Source organism: Chiloscyllium plagiosum, unplaced genomic scaffold, assembly GCF_037043375.1.
Source record: "Chiloscyllium plagiosum isolate Xiang-an unplaced genomic scaffold, Cpla_swu_hap1 HiC_scaffold_2, whole genome shotgun sequence".
NCBI classification, from domain to species: domain Eukaryota; kingdom Metazoa; phylum Chordata; class Chondrichthyes; order Orectolobiformes; family Hemiscylliidae; genus Chiloscyllium; species Chiloscyllium plagiosum.
Window position 1 is genome coordinate 54,363,210 of NW_028270140.1, and position 18,435 is coordinate 54,381,644.

At 38.1% G+C, this 18,435-nt stretch overlaps 1 protein-coding gene across 19 annotated transcripts in view; it reads right to left on the reverse strand.

The window, feature by feature from the left end:
- The window catches only part of mpdz (multiple PDZ domain crumbs cell polarity complex component), a 368,137-nt gene that overhangs the window by 117,690 nt on the left and 232,012 nt on the right, over positions 1-18,435 (reverse strand). For 7 of the 19 annotated variants that reach the window (XM_087996853.1, XM_087996857.1, XM_087996823.1 and 4 more), the window contains 6 exons: positions 16,508-16,594; positions 15,989-16,166; positions 11,480-11,590; positions 8,841-8,930; positions 4,462-4,566; positions 123-209 (listed from right to left, as the gene is read on the reverse strand). In XM_087996853.1, the coding sequence (XP_087852979.1) occupies positions 123-209; positions 4,462-4,566; positions 8,841-8,930; positions 11,480-11,590; positions 15,989-16,166; positions 16,508-16,594 (658 nt within the window). The remainder of the gene's footprint in view (positions 1-122; positions 210-4,461; positions 4,567-8,840; positions 8,931-11,479; positions 11,591-15,988; positions 16,167-16,507; positions 16,595-18,435) is intronic. The other 12 variants (XM_087996875.1, XM_087996872.1, XM_087996866.1 and 9 more) reach the window with 7 other exon arrangements.

The following is an 18,435-nucleotide window of genomic DNA, read 5'->3' on the forward strand; positions in this document are numbered from 1 at the left end:
CATTTAAATCTGAGATTTAATTATAAAGTGTTAATGTGCTGAAGTAATCTAGTATAGGTCCCTATAATTACATCATCGATCTGGAACTAGGAATTATGATTAAATCAAAGGGATTCACTAACCTTGAATTTATTTTCAGAAAATGGATTTTTGGTCATAGAATAATGGGCTTGACAGAAGGCCTTCTCATCATTTGAAGCTGTAGAAGTCTAATAAAATGCATAAATGCTATCAGATAAAGGAATATCCATGTAACCCATTAAAAATAACACTTCATGTAACAGCTCAGGCTTTCGGTTAGGATGAGAAAAGGAAATATATGGATCTTCAGGGTACTTCTTCGAATGTGTTCTTGTCCAAATATTTAAGTCACATTATAGATAGGGAGCATAGTCTTTGCAGGAACAGAAGGCAATGATGTCAGTCTACCCAATATATCAAGGAATGTTTCGACTCAATCAAGACTGGAATTTGAACAAACAGCACGGCAAGTGAAGTCGGTAGAAAGAACAAAGGTGGTCAAGTAATAAATCTCAGTATTGCAGAGACTCTCACGTTAATCTCTGCTACCGAGAATAGAACTTTGGAGAGCATAGGATGAACGTTATATTACGATTGGCTAATTAGCATTGAGGATCATGGATAATTAAGAAAAACATTTTCAAAAGAAGCATTTTCCTGTAGGTCAAAGAGTTCCAATCTCAATCTGCGTTGATTGATAAATTTCAACAGAAGTAGCAGTCAAGGCAATCTGATTTACCTCAAAGTTAAGCGTACAGAAGGAATACTGGTCAGGGTTCATGTATTTGAGTACTATATAGCACCCAGGCAGTTGGTGCACATGGAAGGAAGAAAACCTCCATGACTGGGCAATATTTTTACAGACTGCACATTTAGGTTTACTGATGCAAAGAGGGGCAAAAGTGACAAAATGATTTGGATCTGGGCATAAGAGATATAGTTAGTAAGTTGGCAGATGACACCAAGATTGGAGGTGTAGTGGACAGCGAAGAAGGTTACCTCGGATTACAATGGGATCTAGATCAGATGGGTCAATGGGCTGAGGAGTGGCAGATGGAGCTTAATTTAGATAAATGCAAGGAGCTACATTTCGGTAAAGCAAATCTTAGCAGGTATTATATACTTAATGGTAAGGTCCGAGGGAGGGTTGCTCAACAATGAGTCTTTGGAGTGCAGATTCATAGCTCCTTGAAAGCAGAGTCACAGGTAAATAGGATAGTGATGAAGGCATTTGGTATGCTTTCCTTTATTGGTCACAGTATTGAGAACAGGAGTTGGGGGGATATGTTGTGGCTGTACAGGACATTGGTTAGGCCACTTTTAGAATATTGTGTGCAATTCTGGTCTCCTTCCTATCTGAAGGATGTTGTGAAACTTGAAATGGTTCAGAAAAGATTTACAAGGATGTTGCCAGGGTTGGAGGATTTCAGCTATCGGGTGAAGGTGAGTAGGCTAGGGCTGTTTTCCCTGAGGTTTAGAGGCTGAGGGGTAACCTGAAAGAGGTTTATAAAATCATGAACGGCATGGATAGGGTAAATAGACAAGATCTTTTCCCTGGGGAGGGGGAGTCCAGAGCTAGAGGGCATAGGTTTAGGGTGAGAGGGGAAAGATATAAAAGAGACCTAAGGGGCAACATTTTCACACAGAGGGTGGTGTGTGTGGAATGGACTGCCAGAGGAAGTGGTGGAGGCTAGTACAATTGCAACATTTAAAAGGCCTCTGGATGGGTATATGAATAGGAAGGGTTTGGAGAGATTTGGGCTGGGTACTGGCAGGTGGGAGTAGATTGGGTTGGGATATCTGGTCAGCAAGGATGAGTTGGATCGAAGGGTCTGTTTCTGTGCTGTACATCTCTCTGACTCTATGACTTTAAATAACTCACTTAAGTCAATGTTTAAAGGAAAGGAAGGAAGAAATTAGCAAGTGATTTTTTTTTTAAAAAACCTACAATTTAAAGCCACAACCTACTGGACAGCCAAGCTTGCAATTCCAAAAAATCAAGAACCACCTCTATCATGAGGAAAACACCCACTTTAAGAATTTCTGCAAAAGATTAAATATGACTTAATCAAATGTGAAAATTAGCCTATTGTTAGTGGTGTTTTTATCCTTCCTTCTCTTTTGCTTTATCTCCTCCTTTAGATTCTCCAACCCCATGCTAACAGGGGAGATAAAAGTAAATAATTAGTTTAAGCCAAGTCGTGATCCCAAATGAAAGATTTGTTTTTCTTCCTCCTCAGTGAGGAAACATGACCTCAATTCAGCAGACAAGAATGAAAGAATTACAGAAGAATCAGTTGACATGAATCAGTAACGGATTTGGAACTGGCAAACGGAGCAAGTGGATAGCCTCTGCTTTGTAGAGAGTAGTGAGATATCTGCTAAAGATCTGGATTGAAGGCTCAACCTTACACTATTTAATTAGCAAATTAGAAGAAAGACTACAGTTAGATATCCAAATTTACAGATGATAAATTAAGAGGGACAGTAAGCTTTGTGAATGGAAAGAAGTTGTAAAGGGACAAAAGTAGCTTAAATTATAAAAGCTAGAACAAAGCATAAGTAAAATGTAAGCGAAAATGTGGATTTGAAAAATTAAAATATTTTTCAGGAGGTTTGGAGAAGCAAGGGGATACAAGAGTGCAGGTACGTACTAAAATGAAAGCTAGAGCACTCATGAAAAATCAAATGAATATTGGCCTTTATCTCAAGTGACTGGAATTCAAAAGTGAATAAGTTTTCAGTTGTACAGAACTTTTGCCAGTTTCCATCTGGACTGTGTTTGGTGTAGGTATCAACTAAAAAACTTTGATATTGATCTAAATATGTCAACATTATTTACCAGATGCTACCAAGTCATAAACAGTTCATATATGAAGAAGAGAATTATATAAACATGGCTCATGTGCGCAAATGTCTAGAAGATTGTGTGGTAATATAATTGAAGTGCTGAAAATGAACAAGGGTTTTGCTGAACAGGAACTACTTCCTCACGAAAGGGCGTCTAGAACAACAGCTTTAAAATGACTGCTGGACCAGCTAAGAGTGAAACAAGAAAGCATTTTATTCAAGCTAATGGTACAGAAATTTGGAACTCCCTCCGCAACATGTTGTGTATTCTTGGTAAACAGGATTGACTGGTCTTTCTCAATGAGGAAACAAAAAAAATCTTCCAGTTTCACCAATTTAAACAATTCATGCAATATAAATAACATCCTTAAAGCAGTGCTTGAAGGGAGCAGGATAAGGAGAATGAAGTTAAGAAAAGAGAAATACAAGGTTACCTTAACATGATGATGTAGTTATCAGATACAAGAACAGCACTGCCAACTAATGTCTATCAATTAATTTACAAGAGATTTATGCATGGGGCAACAAACATCACAATGTTCCAAACTTTGGAAGTCTAACACAAACTGTTCTTCTCTAGCTAGCTACACTTGCAATACCTCAAATTTTGCATAAAATGAATCCCAAAATACAATATTTCTGAAAGAATTCCAATTTTTTTTTGAAGGAATCAACACCATTTGCTCCCACCATCTCCATAGGGTTTCTGTCCCATAGATTAACTTAATGAAACAATGTTTTTCAGATTAATGTTAATTCATTCAATTATTCTGCATTCTGGTTTCAACTCTACTGGACAAGTGAACAGTTCATCATGGTCTGCATTATCTAGCTCTTTCAGAATCCTAATAGAAGAACTTTTAGCACTGTTTGTATATTGAAAAGGAAACATCCTGCTCTTTGTTTGTAACGGCACCATTGCGGAATTTGGATCAATAATTCAGGCTAACAGCAAGTACCTTTACACCTACAGGCCATGCAAACTCTGCCAAACTCAGTAGTAAATGCCACATACTGCACCATTTGATTTTCTACAGTATCCAATTTTTTTTAGCCCATGCATGCATTCTTCCATGATCCATTTTTTCAGAAATTAGTGAGAGTCGAAGACATTAATTTAGAACTACATTTTGCTAAAAACGAAGAGCAGAGAAAAATCTATCCCTAAGTATAATCATTAATTCAGTTACATTATTCCCCTAGAAACAGACTCATTTAGCAGAGTATCTTCATAACCACTACATATTCTAATCTCTAGCTCGGCCTTATTATTGAAAGGATGAAGTTCTAATCCACTTTATCAACTAGCTTCTTGAATCAGAATAACCTTAAAGTTTGTTAGAGATAATAATTTTTAAAATACTAAGTTGATAGGAATATGCAAAATCAAAAGACATTTCACTTCCAAAATACTGCATGGTTCAGGCAGAACAGTTTGATTAGTGATAAATTATCCTAACAGTAATATATTAAAATATTCAGTTAACCTCATTTTTAAAAAAAAATAACTCAAGATTGAGAAGTACAATTACATAAAGCAAATTTCCACACGAAAAAGACCGAAAAAAAAACACGCAAGCATCATCCAACCTGGCTATTGCTCGTCTGAAAAGAGTCAGCAAATGGGTTAGTACTGCTGCTGCCACTGCTCGATTCAGGCAAGGGGTTAGATTGCAGGAAAGACAAAGGTTGTTTCTGAAACCAAGACAAAAGTAAAGTCATAGTCTGGAACAAAACAAGCTCACAAAAATTGATAAACCCTAACATCAAAAGCTTCAATTAAGAATTTTCCAACAGGAATTGGGTTAAATTCAGCAACCCTGTGTAAGCCTAAAAGGATACTGCATTCAAAGAACTGGATCAGGGTCAGGGTGATGATCTTTTAATGCTGATTCAACAGTTTCCTGCCAATCCAAATCTACAACAAACACTTAGTTCTGAATTATTAGGCTACAAGACGACAAATAGAATGGTTAAATGGACAGATAGTTGGCAGATAGAATTCAACCTTGAAAAGTGTGATGTGATATAATTTGGAAGGAGTAATTTGACAATAGAGTATTCAATGAACTACGTCATATTAGGAAGTTCCATGGAAAAAAATGACCTTGGAATGTTTGTCCACAGATCTTTGAAGGCGGAAGGGGGTGTTAGTATGGTGGTAAAAAAGGCAGATTACAAAAGCAGGGAAGTCGTGTTGGTGTTGTATAGAACTTTGGTGGGACCATAGCTAGAGTACTGTGAGTAGTTCTGATTATCACACTACTGGAAGGATGTGACTGCACTAGAGAATGGCAGAGGAGATTCACTAGGATGCTGCCACGGATGGAAAATCTAAGTTTGAGAAAATGTTGGAAAGGCTTTGGCTGTCTTTGTTGGAGCAGAGAATACTGAGAGGCAATCTAATTTAGGTGTACAAAATTATGAGAGGCATGAGCAGAGTGGCTAAGGAGCAGCTGTTCCCTTTATTTAAAGGGTCAGTCACAAGGGTCATAGGTTCAAAGTGAGAGGCAGGCAGTTTTGAGTGGGGAGAGGAGAGCTTTTTTACCTAGAGGCTAGTGATAGTCTGGAAATGCTGCCTGGGAAAGAGTAGAGGCAAATTACCTCACATCCTTTCAAAAGTACTTGGATGAGCATTTGGCACATAATAATATTCAAGGCTAAGGGCCAAGTGCTGGTAAACGGGATTAGGTTGAAAGTCAGGTGTTTCTCACGTCAGTACAGACTTGATGGACCAAAGGGTCTCTTCTGCACTGCATGATTCTATGATTTGTGAATCCAATTCCTGAAAAATGGGTTTAATTACTGTCACGAATGTGTGATGGAAATCACAAATTGTTTTCATACAATATACAGAATTGCTGAAACATCGACATATCATGAGTTATTTTACTAAGGAGATAAATTATGTTGATGTTTCTAATTCAAGTTTTTTCATTGAGATTTGCTAACTTTATAAAAGTGACTAGTGACACAATGTTAAAAATCACACAACACCAGGTTATAGTCCAACAGGTTTAATTGGAAGCACACTAGCTTTCGGAGCAACGTTCCTTCATCAGGTGATGAAGGAGCGCGCTCTGAAAGCTAGTGTGCTTCCAATTAAACCTGTTTGACTATAACCTAGTGTTGTGTGATTTTTTAACTTTGTACACCCCAGTCCAACACCGGCATCTCCAAATCATTGACACAATGATGTGATATCAGTGGTCTCTCCAGTCAGCTGGAGAGTCAGAGAGAGCGTGAGCACAAGAGCCTGAGCCCTTCAATGTCCTTTTTCTGGAAGATCTGCCAATCAAATCAGTCAAGGGCACCAGAAGGATTTTAGCTTGAATAAAACTATGGGGGGCACAAGACCCACCTAGCCACAGTTGTCCATCAATCAAAGGCTGGTATCTCTCATTGCTCAGCAGCATCGCAAGGCCACTTCTGAGGACATTGGAGGCAAGGGCAAGTGTCTCTCCCAGCTGGAGTCTTCTGGACTTATCAAAATGGCTTTAGATGTCATACTCTGCATGGCAACAGGAGTTCCATCATTGTGTTAATACCAGCACTTTTGAAATAAGGACCTTATTTGATTACTTAAAGGTCTCAATTGGTAGTGGGGAAGGAAGGCCAATGATGGGCCTTCCTACACAGAAGTTGATTCCAGGAGAAGTAGACCAGCCTGCCCAATTCAATGATTTTCTTGCCTCTAAGCTTACTACTGACAAAGTACAGGATTCTGTCCTATTAACCATACAGGTTCTGTAAACGCAATTTTGAAATCCAATTTTTTTAAAACCTGCTGTCATACATGTTCTTTGTTTTGGTCAGACTTTAACATTGTCAACAAAACTTTTTATTCTATGGTTTATTCTTTAAATTTAAATTCTGCATGAAACAAAATTTCAACATGATACCTGACTACATGTAGTGTATGCAATACTGTTTCTAGGCAGATTTCTCCACAAAATATCAACATTACAATGAAACTACATATAGAATGTAACATGCTACATTTGGTAGATAGTAAACGTGATCAGTGTGCAAGTATCAGCTAAATGTGAATAGAGCTCCATGCTCTGAAAACTAAATCACCTAAAGAGATTTCTGTAGAAGACATTATACATTCCTCTTCAATAATCATTTTGGAGAAATGCACAATTATTTTGATAAGGGATTGAAGCACTTGTAAGCAATAATTTGGCTATTTCTTGCACTCAATCTTTAGTTTCAAAAAGCCAGGTAACACTCCAAAATGGGAGTGGAGATCTACACATATTTGTTAATTTATGTATGTGCAGCAGTGTTGAGTTGACACTGGTTATACATCTGAGTAACAGTGCATGTCAGCCTGCCATTCTTATAAAGCCACTCTTCATTTCAAAAAGAAAGTGTAGTTTGTCTGCAGTGGAAGCGACAAGTCATTCTAAAAGTCAGTCTGATAGAGAATAAGGCAAAGGCAAAGGAAAAAGCCATGACCCAAGATTCTGGCATCGCACTCAAGGTTATGTTGCAGGAAGTGCAGAAGAGGAGAGTTATCATGTAGCCTTAGACACAGAGATAATCACGGTAATCAGTGTCAGAGTTTAATTCCACGGTTCCGGATGAAGTGCTGCACCAAGTTCAATGAATGATTAAGGTCAGTGAGTCAATTGTCAAGTGCCATGTTGCACTAACTATACTATTAGCCTTCACATACTACTTAATATACTACATTACCATCATTCATTCATCTACCAGCAACCTCTCCTAATTACAACTCATGTTCAATATGTATAGCTTCTTCAACCTCATACACTTAGCTGTGCTGCAAGCCTCACATTCATATCTCATAGCATGCAAATACTTTCAGTCATTCAATGAGGATACCCAAAACTTATTACCAAACAGGACTTACACACTGGTTGGTATTGTGAACTGCCATTTTTTTTATTCATTCATAGATGAGGCCAGAATTTATTGCCCATCCCCAATTGCCTAGGGGGCAGTTAAGAATCAACTGCATTGCTGTAGGTTTGGAGTCACATGTTGGCCAGACCAAGTAAGGATGGCAATTTCCGTCTCTAAAGAATATTAATTAACTAAATGGATTTTTATAACAATTGACAATGGTTTCATGGTATTATTAATACCATTTTTTTAAAAAACTGAAATTAAATTTCATCATCTGCCATGGCAGGATGAGAAATACATCTCCAAAACATAACCGAGCTCTTTGGATTTACAGTCCAGCAATAATGCCACTGGGCCATCAACTCTCTTTTCAACATTCTTCTTCCACTAGACATCTGTACACTTAATGCCCTCATCCAAAATGGCATTAATGCACCTCACAAAATGCTGTAGATGCAACGTTGGATGCACTGTAGCACTGAAAAAGCAGGTTCTTCAAAGCTGCATTTAATGGCTTGCACCTCCTATTTGCCCAGGCTCAGCTCCAATCCCTCTTACAAGTTTTCAGGTTTTGCACCAAAATATTTTACTGTGTAATCAGATTACTGACTGAACAATCATATGAGACTAATATAGATTGAAATATTGCACTTCTATCGATATCAATTACAAAACTTACTTGCATCCTGTCTGTACCACTTGTTCTCAAAATGAAATCCAAATTTTGAAAAGATAGACAATTCCTTATAATATGAAAGTCTCTGAAATATTAGCCAAGTATCACAACAGATAGGCATTACTATTGAAAACAGCTTCACAAAGCGTTATGTGAATATATATATATATATATATATAACAAAACAATTTGAGAAGCTTGACAGAAAACAGTTAACTATTAATGTGCAATATGTCTGCTACAAAAATGTTGATTATTGAAAATCCCAGAAAAATGTTTCAGTAATTTTGAGCTTCAATGGTTAACAATGTTACTTATTTAAACAGAATCAAACAAAACAGAATTGCTAACTGACAAGGAAAGAGTAAACCCCTTTCAAAGGGGTTTACTATCACATGTAAAATGATGCTTTTACCTTAGATGGATCAAAGGAGAATGGGTTAGTAGAGGAACATTTCTGCCCACTAAGAACAAATGTTGATGAAGGATTACATTGAGACTCTGGCTGGAAACAAAAAAGGATGAAAGAGAGGAAAATGCAAATGAACTTAGAAATAATGAAAATAAAGTGAAGAATTAACACTAAAAGGAGACAACTACACTAAAATGTAATAGTAATGAGAGACTTCATGTAGGATTCATAATCGTGTTGTTAAAATAGATATACAACAGAAAAGTGCCTATATCAACATATTATATTTTACCACAATCGTGTTTCAGATACACAGTAGAATATTTTGTTCAACTGTAATCTGTCTACAACTGTTCAAAAGTGAATGAAAACTGCCTTGACACATTTAATTGATTACTTATTTTGGCAACTTATACAAGCATTCCTATTATCTTGAAAGGCTTTGAAAATTAGAGTGCAAGTGACAAATATTGCATGGCTGACAAATCATGGTCTCCTCACATTTTTGTTCAGATTATTGCTAGTGTGTCTCAAATTATAAGGCAATGCTAATGCTCACAACTTAAGTTCTGTAAAAAACTAGCAAAGACATGAAAGTAGGTTTCCGCACTGTCAAAACCAACAGTGCAATATTTTACATATTGTGCTAATACGAAGCTACAAATTAAACTCCATTAACTTAAGTGATTTTTAAAAACATCCAAATCACTAACTTTTAATAGAACAAGACCCAGAAGCTCGTGAGGAAGTTAAGTGAAATCTTGAGATAGGGAGGATGAATAAATGACTTAAATGGGAGAAGGGATGGCTTCAGATTCTTGAGACATTATTTCTGGGGCAGGAATCATCTATTCAAAATAGGTATGCGTAAATTCAACAAGACTGGACTAATATATTTGTGATTTGATTTTAATTTTGATTTGATTTATTACTGTCACATGTCCTGAGATGCAGTGAAAAGTATTATTTTGCCTGCTAACTAGGCAAATCATAGCTTACAATCATTAGTATCTCTAAAATGTATTTAAACTTAACTGACAGGGGAACAGACACCAGCATATACTTGTCGAAGAAAGGAAAATGCTACATAAAATGAATCTATTGGAGATTACTGGAGTAGGAAGTAGCGACATACTAAATAGATTAACACAAAGACAGGACTTCAACGCATATATGTAAACACATTGAATGTGATAAGGTTGGTGAGCCACATACATAAATTGCCACGTGGGCAATAAGGGAAATGGGTCTCAAAAATGGAACTAACTGGGTAGGTACAAGTGCTCAGAGAAGGGAAGGGGAGGGAAAAAGGAGGTGACGTGGCAATACTGATCAGTTAAACATAGCACTGGCGAAAAGAGGGATATCCTTCGAGGGAAAAAGAATGACACTTGAATAGAGTTGAGTAGCAAAAAAAGCATGATAAGAATATGGTGTTATTCAATAAATTTCCTCCTTTCTATATTGAGGGGAGGATGACAGGCAGGTGTGAAAGGCAATGGACTTGAAGTGGAGAGCAAGGGGGGCAATGTGCAAGATGATGATGGGTAAGGCGCACACGCGAGGGGAGGGTGAGATGGGGATTGGTGCTCGCAGGCGTGAATTCGGAGATGCATGTGAGAAAGAGTTGGAGAGAGGAGTGGGGAGCAGGAGGTATGCCTCCCACCCCCTCAAGAGGGAGGAGTGTGCAGCATGCGTGAGAAAGGGGTCTGTGTACTCTTCTATATCCCTACCCCTTCATGTTTCTCTCTCTCATCCATTTCCACACCTCTCACATCCCTTGTCCCATCCCTCTCTTGAACACACTTCCATCTCTCTCTCTCTCACACATCATCTCTCTCTCTCTCACATCACCTCTCTCCTCCTGTAGGATGACATGGCTGCATGTTACAGATGTACAGCAGGTGCTGGGCAAGTAATTTCATTCAAGCACCAAAGGAATTACTGCATTATTTTCAGGACACCTTGATTGGGTCCAACTAGAAAGAAAACATTGCTGGATCTTTCTCTGGAAAATGACGTGGCCAGTAGAATTGTGGAGTATTACTTGAGTAACAGTGATTATCCCAACATATAGTTTAGAATTATTATACAAAAGAGCATGACACAATTGAAAACAAGACTATCTAAATTGGAAAAGTGGAAATTTCAGCCTTGAAAGGGATCCAGCAGAGACATTTCAATAACTGAGTGAGTCATTTTTGAGGAGATGCTTCAGATGAAGGTTAGGATATTCCAACAAGGGCAAAAGTTAAAGGAATCAAACCTTGGGCACCTTGGAATGCAAATGAAGTGCAGAACATGATATAACCAAAAAGCATATGATGCATCTTAGGTGAACTCTTTGAACAAAAATCAACTCAAATAAAATTAGTTTTGAGAGGGGAAGAAAGACAAAAATTAGAATGGGTATGCGGGAACACAAGTATAAATGACAGGCAACATAAGGGCCCCTCACATGTAAATAGTTAGCAGGTGGCAACAGGGGGAATCTGTTCTATTCGGGACAGAGGGGGTCATAACAGTTTTAAAATGCAACACAATAAATTAATTTCTTTTCCATCCATTGATATTAGGCATAAAATAATTTAAATAATTTGATCGTAAATATTTTTAATTTGGGTGCTCTTCAGTTTACATACCCGAGACCTGGTTATTAAACTCTGGACTAAAAACACTACAGGATTGCCTGCTTTTCGAATAGCTTCAACTGCCTCTTCATGACTGGCATCTCGTAAGTCAACTCCATCTACCTGGAAAAGAACAATAAATCAGGTTTTTCGAAAAAGTCTGCACTAGAGCATACATGACATCATACATAAAATCTCAATGAAAAATATTGACTGGTACTGGTAAGATCCTAAACTCCATTGCTTCTGCCCCACCCAAACTATGCTCTTTTCAAGCAACTGACTCACAATGGACTGAAGTCCTACAGGAACAATAACTTCTTGCATCTCTAGTCAAGTAGTCACTGATCAGTTGCAGCTTAAAAAATGACTGACAAATTGAGCAAACTTTTGGATGAAGAAAGAAGGTGCAGTCGAGCTTCACTCTTTTCTCAAGTATATTCTCCCCACAATCACTGGACAGCAATCAGGAACAGTAAACCATGTTGATCTTCTATGCCCGTCAGAGATGAATTATAAAAAAAAATCAAAAGAATGTGAAACAAAGTATTGTAGGAAAGAAATATTGCAATCAGTAAAACAGCAAACTTCAAGTCAATAAGGTGAAAACACAACAAGAGTTAAAACAAGTACAAGGTTAAAAAAATCCTTTATGCATTCTACCTAATTTTAGAACTTATCATCACTATGTCGAGAACACTCAAAGCAACTCAGAATTTCAACCATGTTTAAACTGGTAAGAATACTGGATATAAAATGTACCAATGTAGCTCTACACCTCAGTGAAGGACTTAAATAATAGAAGTTATATGGACTCAAGTAGGAATGGTGTACTGACTTGTAATTTTACTATCATTTCAACTCAACTTTACCCTTCTGTTAATATTATTTTCACCATTTCCCTGTTACATTTTAAATTTGTAAATCACATGGCAAATCAGCCCTCAGAATATTAATATTTGTTGAATAAAATAAAGCAAGCTTTTTATTAACATGCCCCTATGGGACCTGGTCTGTGCCAGTTGGTCAAGTATTCCAGTTGACCAAGAGGTCCACATAATCAATGTAATAACACATACAAAGTAATAGAAAATTAATACATTATTTATAGTATAAATCACAAACTTACTCACAAACTCATACCCTCAACTGACTACTTGGACACCACCATAATACAGTAAACTTCCAGTATTTGAGGTATATAATTTTTGCCAGTTTATTGAGTGTACCGTATCAAACAAAGTTTGCTGAACTATTATTTCAAAAGACAGCATGGTCACCACTGGTGTTATGAAGCATATTCTGATTTTTTTCTTCAATTTGGATATGGTTCGGGCAGATGTCTTTGCATATGATGGAACAATGAGAAAGAAACTGTGGGAGATAGTAGTGAACTTCAGCTTACTAAATACATAACATTAAAAAAGGCATATAATACTATCTTGATTCAACTACAAGTTGATAGTATACCATGATCATACACTATCATGGAATATGATCAAGCAAAAATCCCCATCATCCGAAATACTGGACACACTTCAAATATCTAAAATACTGGGCAAAGCCATGGTCTAAGGCTGTGGCCAATACACAACAGAATGGGAATTTCTGCCTGGGACTGCTGACCAATTTTCTTCTCCTCTGTAAAAGAACAATCAACCAAAACCAACAGACTCTAACCCGAAACAGCTTCAACACCTCGGGCTACCAGTACAGACAGTATGGGACCTACAGAGATAACGGACATTCAACTTCAATCGAAATCCATTCACACATACTTGTAACGATTGGGAAACCAGAAACACAAAGGGGAACACTTATTTGGCACAAATGCAAGGGACCCACAATCAGTATAACTGCAGGCCCAGGTCTCACCTGACAATGCAATTTTAGGAATATTCCGGAGCTCCTGAGCAAGCACGACCAGACACCTGATGAAGGAGCGTCGCTCTGAAAGCTAGCGTGCTTCCAATTAAACCTGTTGGACTATAACCTGGTGTTGTGTGATTTTTAACTTTGCACACCCCAGTCAAACACCGGCATCTCCAAATCATGCACAATTAACAAGTAACACTTTATATATCTAACTCCAACAGTGAAAAAATTGAATTAAATTATATTGGTACGCAGTTTCAATAACACAGTTTCCACTTCTATAAATTAAAGTAATAAGAAGTATAAATTGAAACATGGTCTCTCTCAAAGTTCACACAGAATGGATCCTCCTGAACTTTCTGTACCTTCTTCAACCCGAAATGCCTTCTCGGTTATTTTCATAGAATCCCTAGTGTGGAAACAGGCCATTTGGCACAACAAGTCTACACTGACTCCCCGAAGAGTGACCCAGTCAGACCCTATTACACTACATTTACCCCTGACTAATGGACTTAACCTATACATCTGTGAACACTATGGGCAATTTAGCATAACCAATTCACCTAACCTGCACATCTTTGGATTGTGGGAGGAAACTGGAGAACTCAGGGGAAACCCACGCAGACACGGGGAGAATGTGCAAACTCCACACACAGTTGCCAAAGGCTGGAATCAAACCTAGGCCCCTGGCGCTGTGATGCAGCAGTGCTAACCACTGAACCACCAGTGAGAATCAAAACCGGATCAACTGTGTGTAAAACACAGTTATGCTTACCACTTTACCACCATCACCTTACAGGTGTCAAGAATATTCACTAAATGTGGCATGTATCTTTATAGACAAATAGTGCTTTTTCTAGTATCCGAGAGCTGGATAGTTCTCAGCGCTTCAAACTGCAGTTGGCTCTCCCTCTCTGTCCAATTGCTCTTTGCGATATACCCTCTGCAGCACATCAATTTTTATATGATAGGTTTCAGGTTGTTAACACGATCAGATTTAGATGCAAGTTTGCTTGCTGAGCTGGAAGATTTGTTTTCAGACATTTTGACACCATAATAGATAGCATCCGAAGCTCTGGTGTTAGTGACCCACTTTCTATTGATATGCTTAGGTTTCCTTGCGTTGATAGCGTCATTTCATGTAGTGATGTCATTTCCTATTCTTTTTCTCAGAGGGTGGTAAATGGGATCCAAGTCACTGTGTTTGTTGATAGAGTTCCAGTTGAATTCTCGTCCATGTCTTTGTTTGGCTTGCCCGAGGATGGATGTGTTGTCCCAGTCGAAGTGGTGTCCTTCCTCATCTCTATATAAGGAAACTAATTAGAGTAGGTCAAGTCTTTTTGTGGCCATTTGATGTTCATGTAACCTGGTGGCTAGTTTTCTGCCAGTTTTCCCAATGTAGTGTTTGTTATAGTTCTTGCAAGATATTTTGTAAATGACATTGGTTTTGCTTATCATCTATATAGTGTCTTTCAAGTTCATTAGCTGCTGTTTTACTGTGCTGGTGGGTTTGTGGGCGACCACGGTACCAAGAGGTCTGAGTAGTCTGGAAGTCATTTCCGAGATGCCTCTGATGTAAGGGAGAAAGGCTAGGGTTTCTGGACGTGTTCTGTCTGCTTGTTTGGGTTTGTTGCTGAGAAATCAGCGGACTGTGTTCGTTGGGTACTCATTCTTTTTGAATATGCTGTATAAGTGATATTCCTCTGTGCTGCAGTGTGTGGTGATTTATAAAATACCTTGCAAGAACTGTAACAAACACTACATTGGACAAACAGGCAGAAAACTAGCCACCAGAATACATGAACATCAACTGGCCACAAAAAGCCATGACTCACTCATTAGTATCCTTACATACATATGAGGAAGGACACCACTTTGACTGGGACAAAACATCCAACCTAGGACAAGCCAAACAGAGACATGCACAAAAATTCCTAGGAGCATGGCTTTCCAACTGGAACTCTATCAACAAACACACTAACTTGGATCCAATTTACCACCCTCTGAGAAAAATAATAGGAATGACGTCACCACCCCAGGAAACCTAAACACATAAATAGAAATCAGGCACTAACACCAGTGCTTCACCAGAGACTCACTGAAGATGTTACCTAGTATGGTGACAAAACGTCTGAAAATGAACCTTCCAGCTCAGCGAGCAAACTTACATCCAGATCCTCAACCTGAGCTACAAATCTTCTCAAAACTTACTATCATCAGATTTTAATTCAGTTGGTCCTTAGTTTCAAAGTGCCTTTTTTAAATTTATTGGCTGAATAAAAATGCTACTTGAGTCTGCTGACTGAATGGCCTTTTGATACAATGCCTTTTGATACAAAACTTTTGATACAGTTTGAGCATCAGCAGCTGCTGTCCACAGACATTGATTTTTAAATCTCTAAGCATAAAAAGCACTATCTTTTAAAGGAACGACGCAATGCTTTCCCCCATTTTACATTTTTTTCTATTTTTATACACAAAATTCGCAACAATATTCCTGAGTTGATTCCTGTCTGGTGTCCCTTTCAAGTTCTTATATGTGTGCTTAAATTTCAATAATTTGCGTAATTTTAAAGAACATGTTATTTTTAAAGTTTAAACATATTCAAGAGAGTTAATATTTCATTGCAGTTGTGAAAAGCACACCTCAACAATTCTGTCCCCAGTTTTTAACGTTCCGTTTCTTCCAGCTGGACTGTCCTCCAGGACGTGTTTGATGAATATTCCTCTCATAACCTCTCCAGTACTTAGTCGACTTCCCATTCCTCTTCCACCAACAATACTGATTCCCAAGGATTTTGCAGGTTCTCGCCATAACTCAACTCTAAAATTATGAAATAATGCATTGCCTTATGTTTATTCAGTAAAGGACAATGTTCAACTATGGAAAATAAGGAATGGCACAACACCTGCCAGAATTTCTATAGTTTCTTTCATATACCATTCGGAAAGCGTTTCCGGTATAGAATAAATTGCAAATAGAAGCACTAGAAAAAGCCACAAAATGTCAATTTGTTTCATTAAAGCTAAGGAGAATGCCACAACATGAGTAAAAATAGATTAAACTGGAAACTGGCCAACAACATCGAGCTAGTGAAGCCAGATACAAAATATTTCTATATTGCCTTTATTATGCTGTGCCTAATGAACAAAATATTCACATACTGCCGAGCTTGTCTCCAGTTGTTGTAGGATGAATTTGGCAGGTCACTCTCTTCTCCCTCACCTTCCTCCCGCTCTGGCAACTCAGTGCTAAAACAGAATCATTGAAAAAAAATAAGTTAACATTTTACAATCAGTAACAAAATGTCATGTAAATAATTTAACTGCTCATTTTTCTAAAATAAAAATATTAGGACTGTAAGCAAAAATGGAGACAATAGAAACTTTTTTTCAAGAAATACCATTCATATCCACCCAAAGTCAAACCTATTAAAGAACATGAGGGATCAAGGAAAGTTTAAAACAGCCAGCTTCACTTGTCAGGGCTGCACAGCTGTGAAATGACATGGCTTAGGTCATGATGTGATTTTTAATTGAGTTAATATGCCTTCACAATCTCCAGCTATCTTTGAAAACAGTATGAGCGGAAAACCTAACAGTGACATTTAGTTAGATAATATGAAACTGAACAGCACAATTTTTGCTACAAGACCATAATTCCAACAATACTAAATACAATAAAATAAATCTTTCCTCAGGTCAAATGAACAACTATTCACAGATGGAATTTGTTTGCATATTTGAAAAGTTGAAAACCTCAAAATTCTTAAGTTTGTCGTATGTAACAGTTTGACACCAGAGATGCTTTGTTTACAACTCTATGGCTGTCGTAGACTTTACACCAACAATTAATGGAATTTTCAACTTAAACAATTAAAATAAATCAGAATCTTGGTACTGTGGTGACACTTTAAACCGCTCACACTGATAAACATTGCAATATCCATTAGCTATGAGACTACACAATAAACAGTATAGAGCACACAACGGAGGAATTAGACAGCAACACAAAATTCCAAAAGTGTGGAATAACCCATTCAGCCCATTACGTCCACACCAACCCTCTGAAAAGTATCCTACCCAGATCCATCCACCCTAACCCTGTAACACTATTTCTCATAGCGAAACCAACTTACCTATACATCCCTGAATACTATGGGCAGTTTAGCATGTCCAACCCATTTAACCTGCACATCTTTGAACTGTGGAAGGAAATCAGAGCACCCTTAGAAAACCCATGGGGGGACTGGGCAAACTTCACACACAGTCGTCACAGGGTGCAATTAAGCCCAGATCCCTGGCTCTATGAGGCAGCAGTGCTAATCACTGAGTCACCATGCCACACAGCTTTACTTCTCAATGTGCAAAATGCTAGATTAATGAACCCATCGAAATGCTACGCATTGCTACCCCAATGTAGAACAGCAATAATGACAGCACAGAACTGAAACTGATTTAGAATATAGAACATTACACACCTCATTACAGGCACTTTAGCCCTCGATGTTGTGCCGACTGTGGAATGAAACTGAAGCTCATCTATCCTACACTATTCCATTTTCATCCATATGTATATCTAATGACCATTTAAATGCCCTTAAAGCTAATGAGTCTACGACTGTTGAAGGCAGTGCGCTCCATGCTCCTACAACTCTGAGTCAAGAAACTACCTCCGATATCTGTCCGATATCTAACACCCCTCAATTTAAAGCTATGTCTCTTCGTGCTAGCCATCACCATCCAAGGAAAGAGGCTCTCACTGTGCACCCTATCTAACCCTGTGATTATCTTATATGTCTCAAGTAAGTCACCTCTCAACCCCTCAAGTCCCTCAGCCTTTCCTCATAAGACCTTCCCTCCATAGCAGGCAACATCCTAGTAAATCTCCTCTGAAACCTTTTCAAAGCTTCCACATCCTTTCTATAATGCCGTGACCAGAACTGTACGCAATACTCCAAGTGCGGCAACACCAGAGTTTGTACTGCTGCAGTATGACCTCATGGCCCTAAATCTCACTCCCTCTACCAATAAAAGCTAACATACAGTATGCCTTCTTAACAACCTTATCAACCCAGCTGGCAACTTTCAGG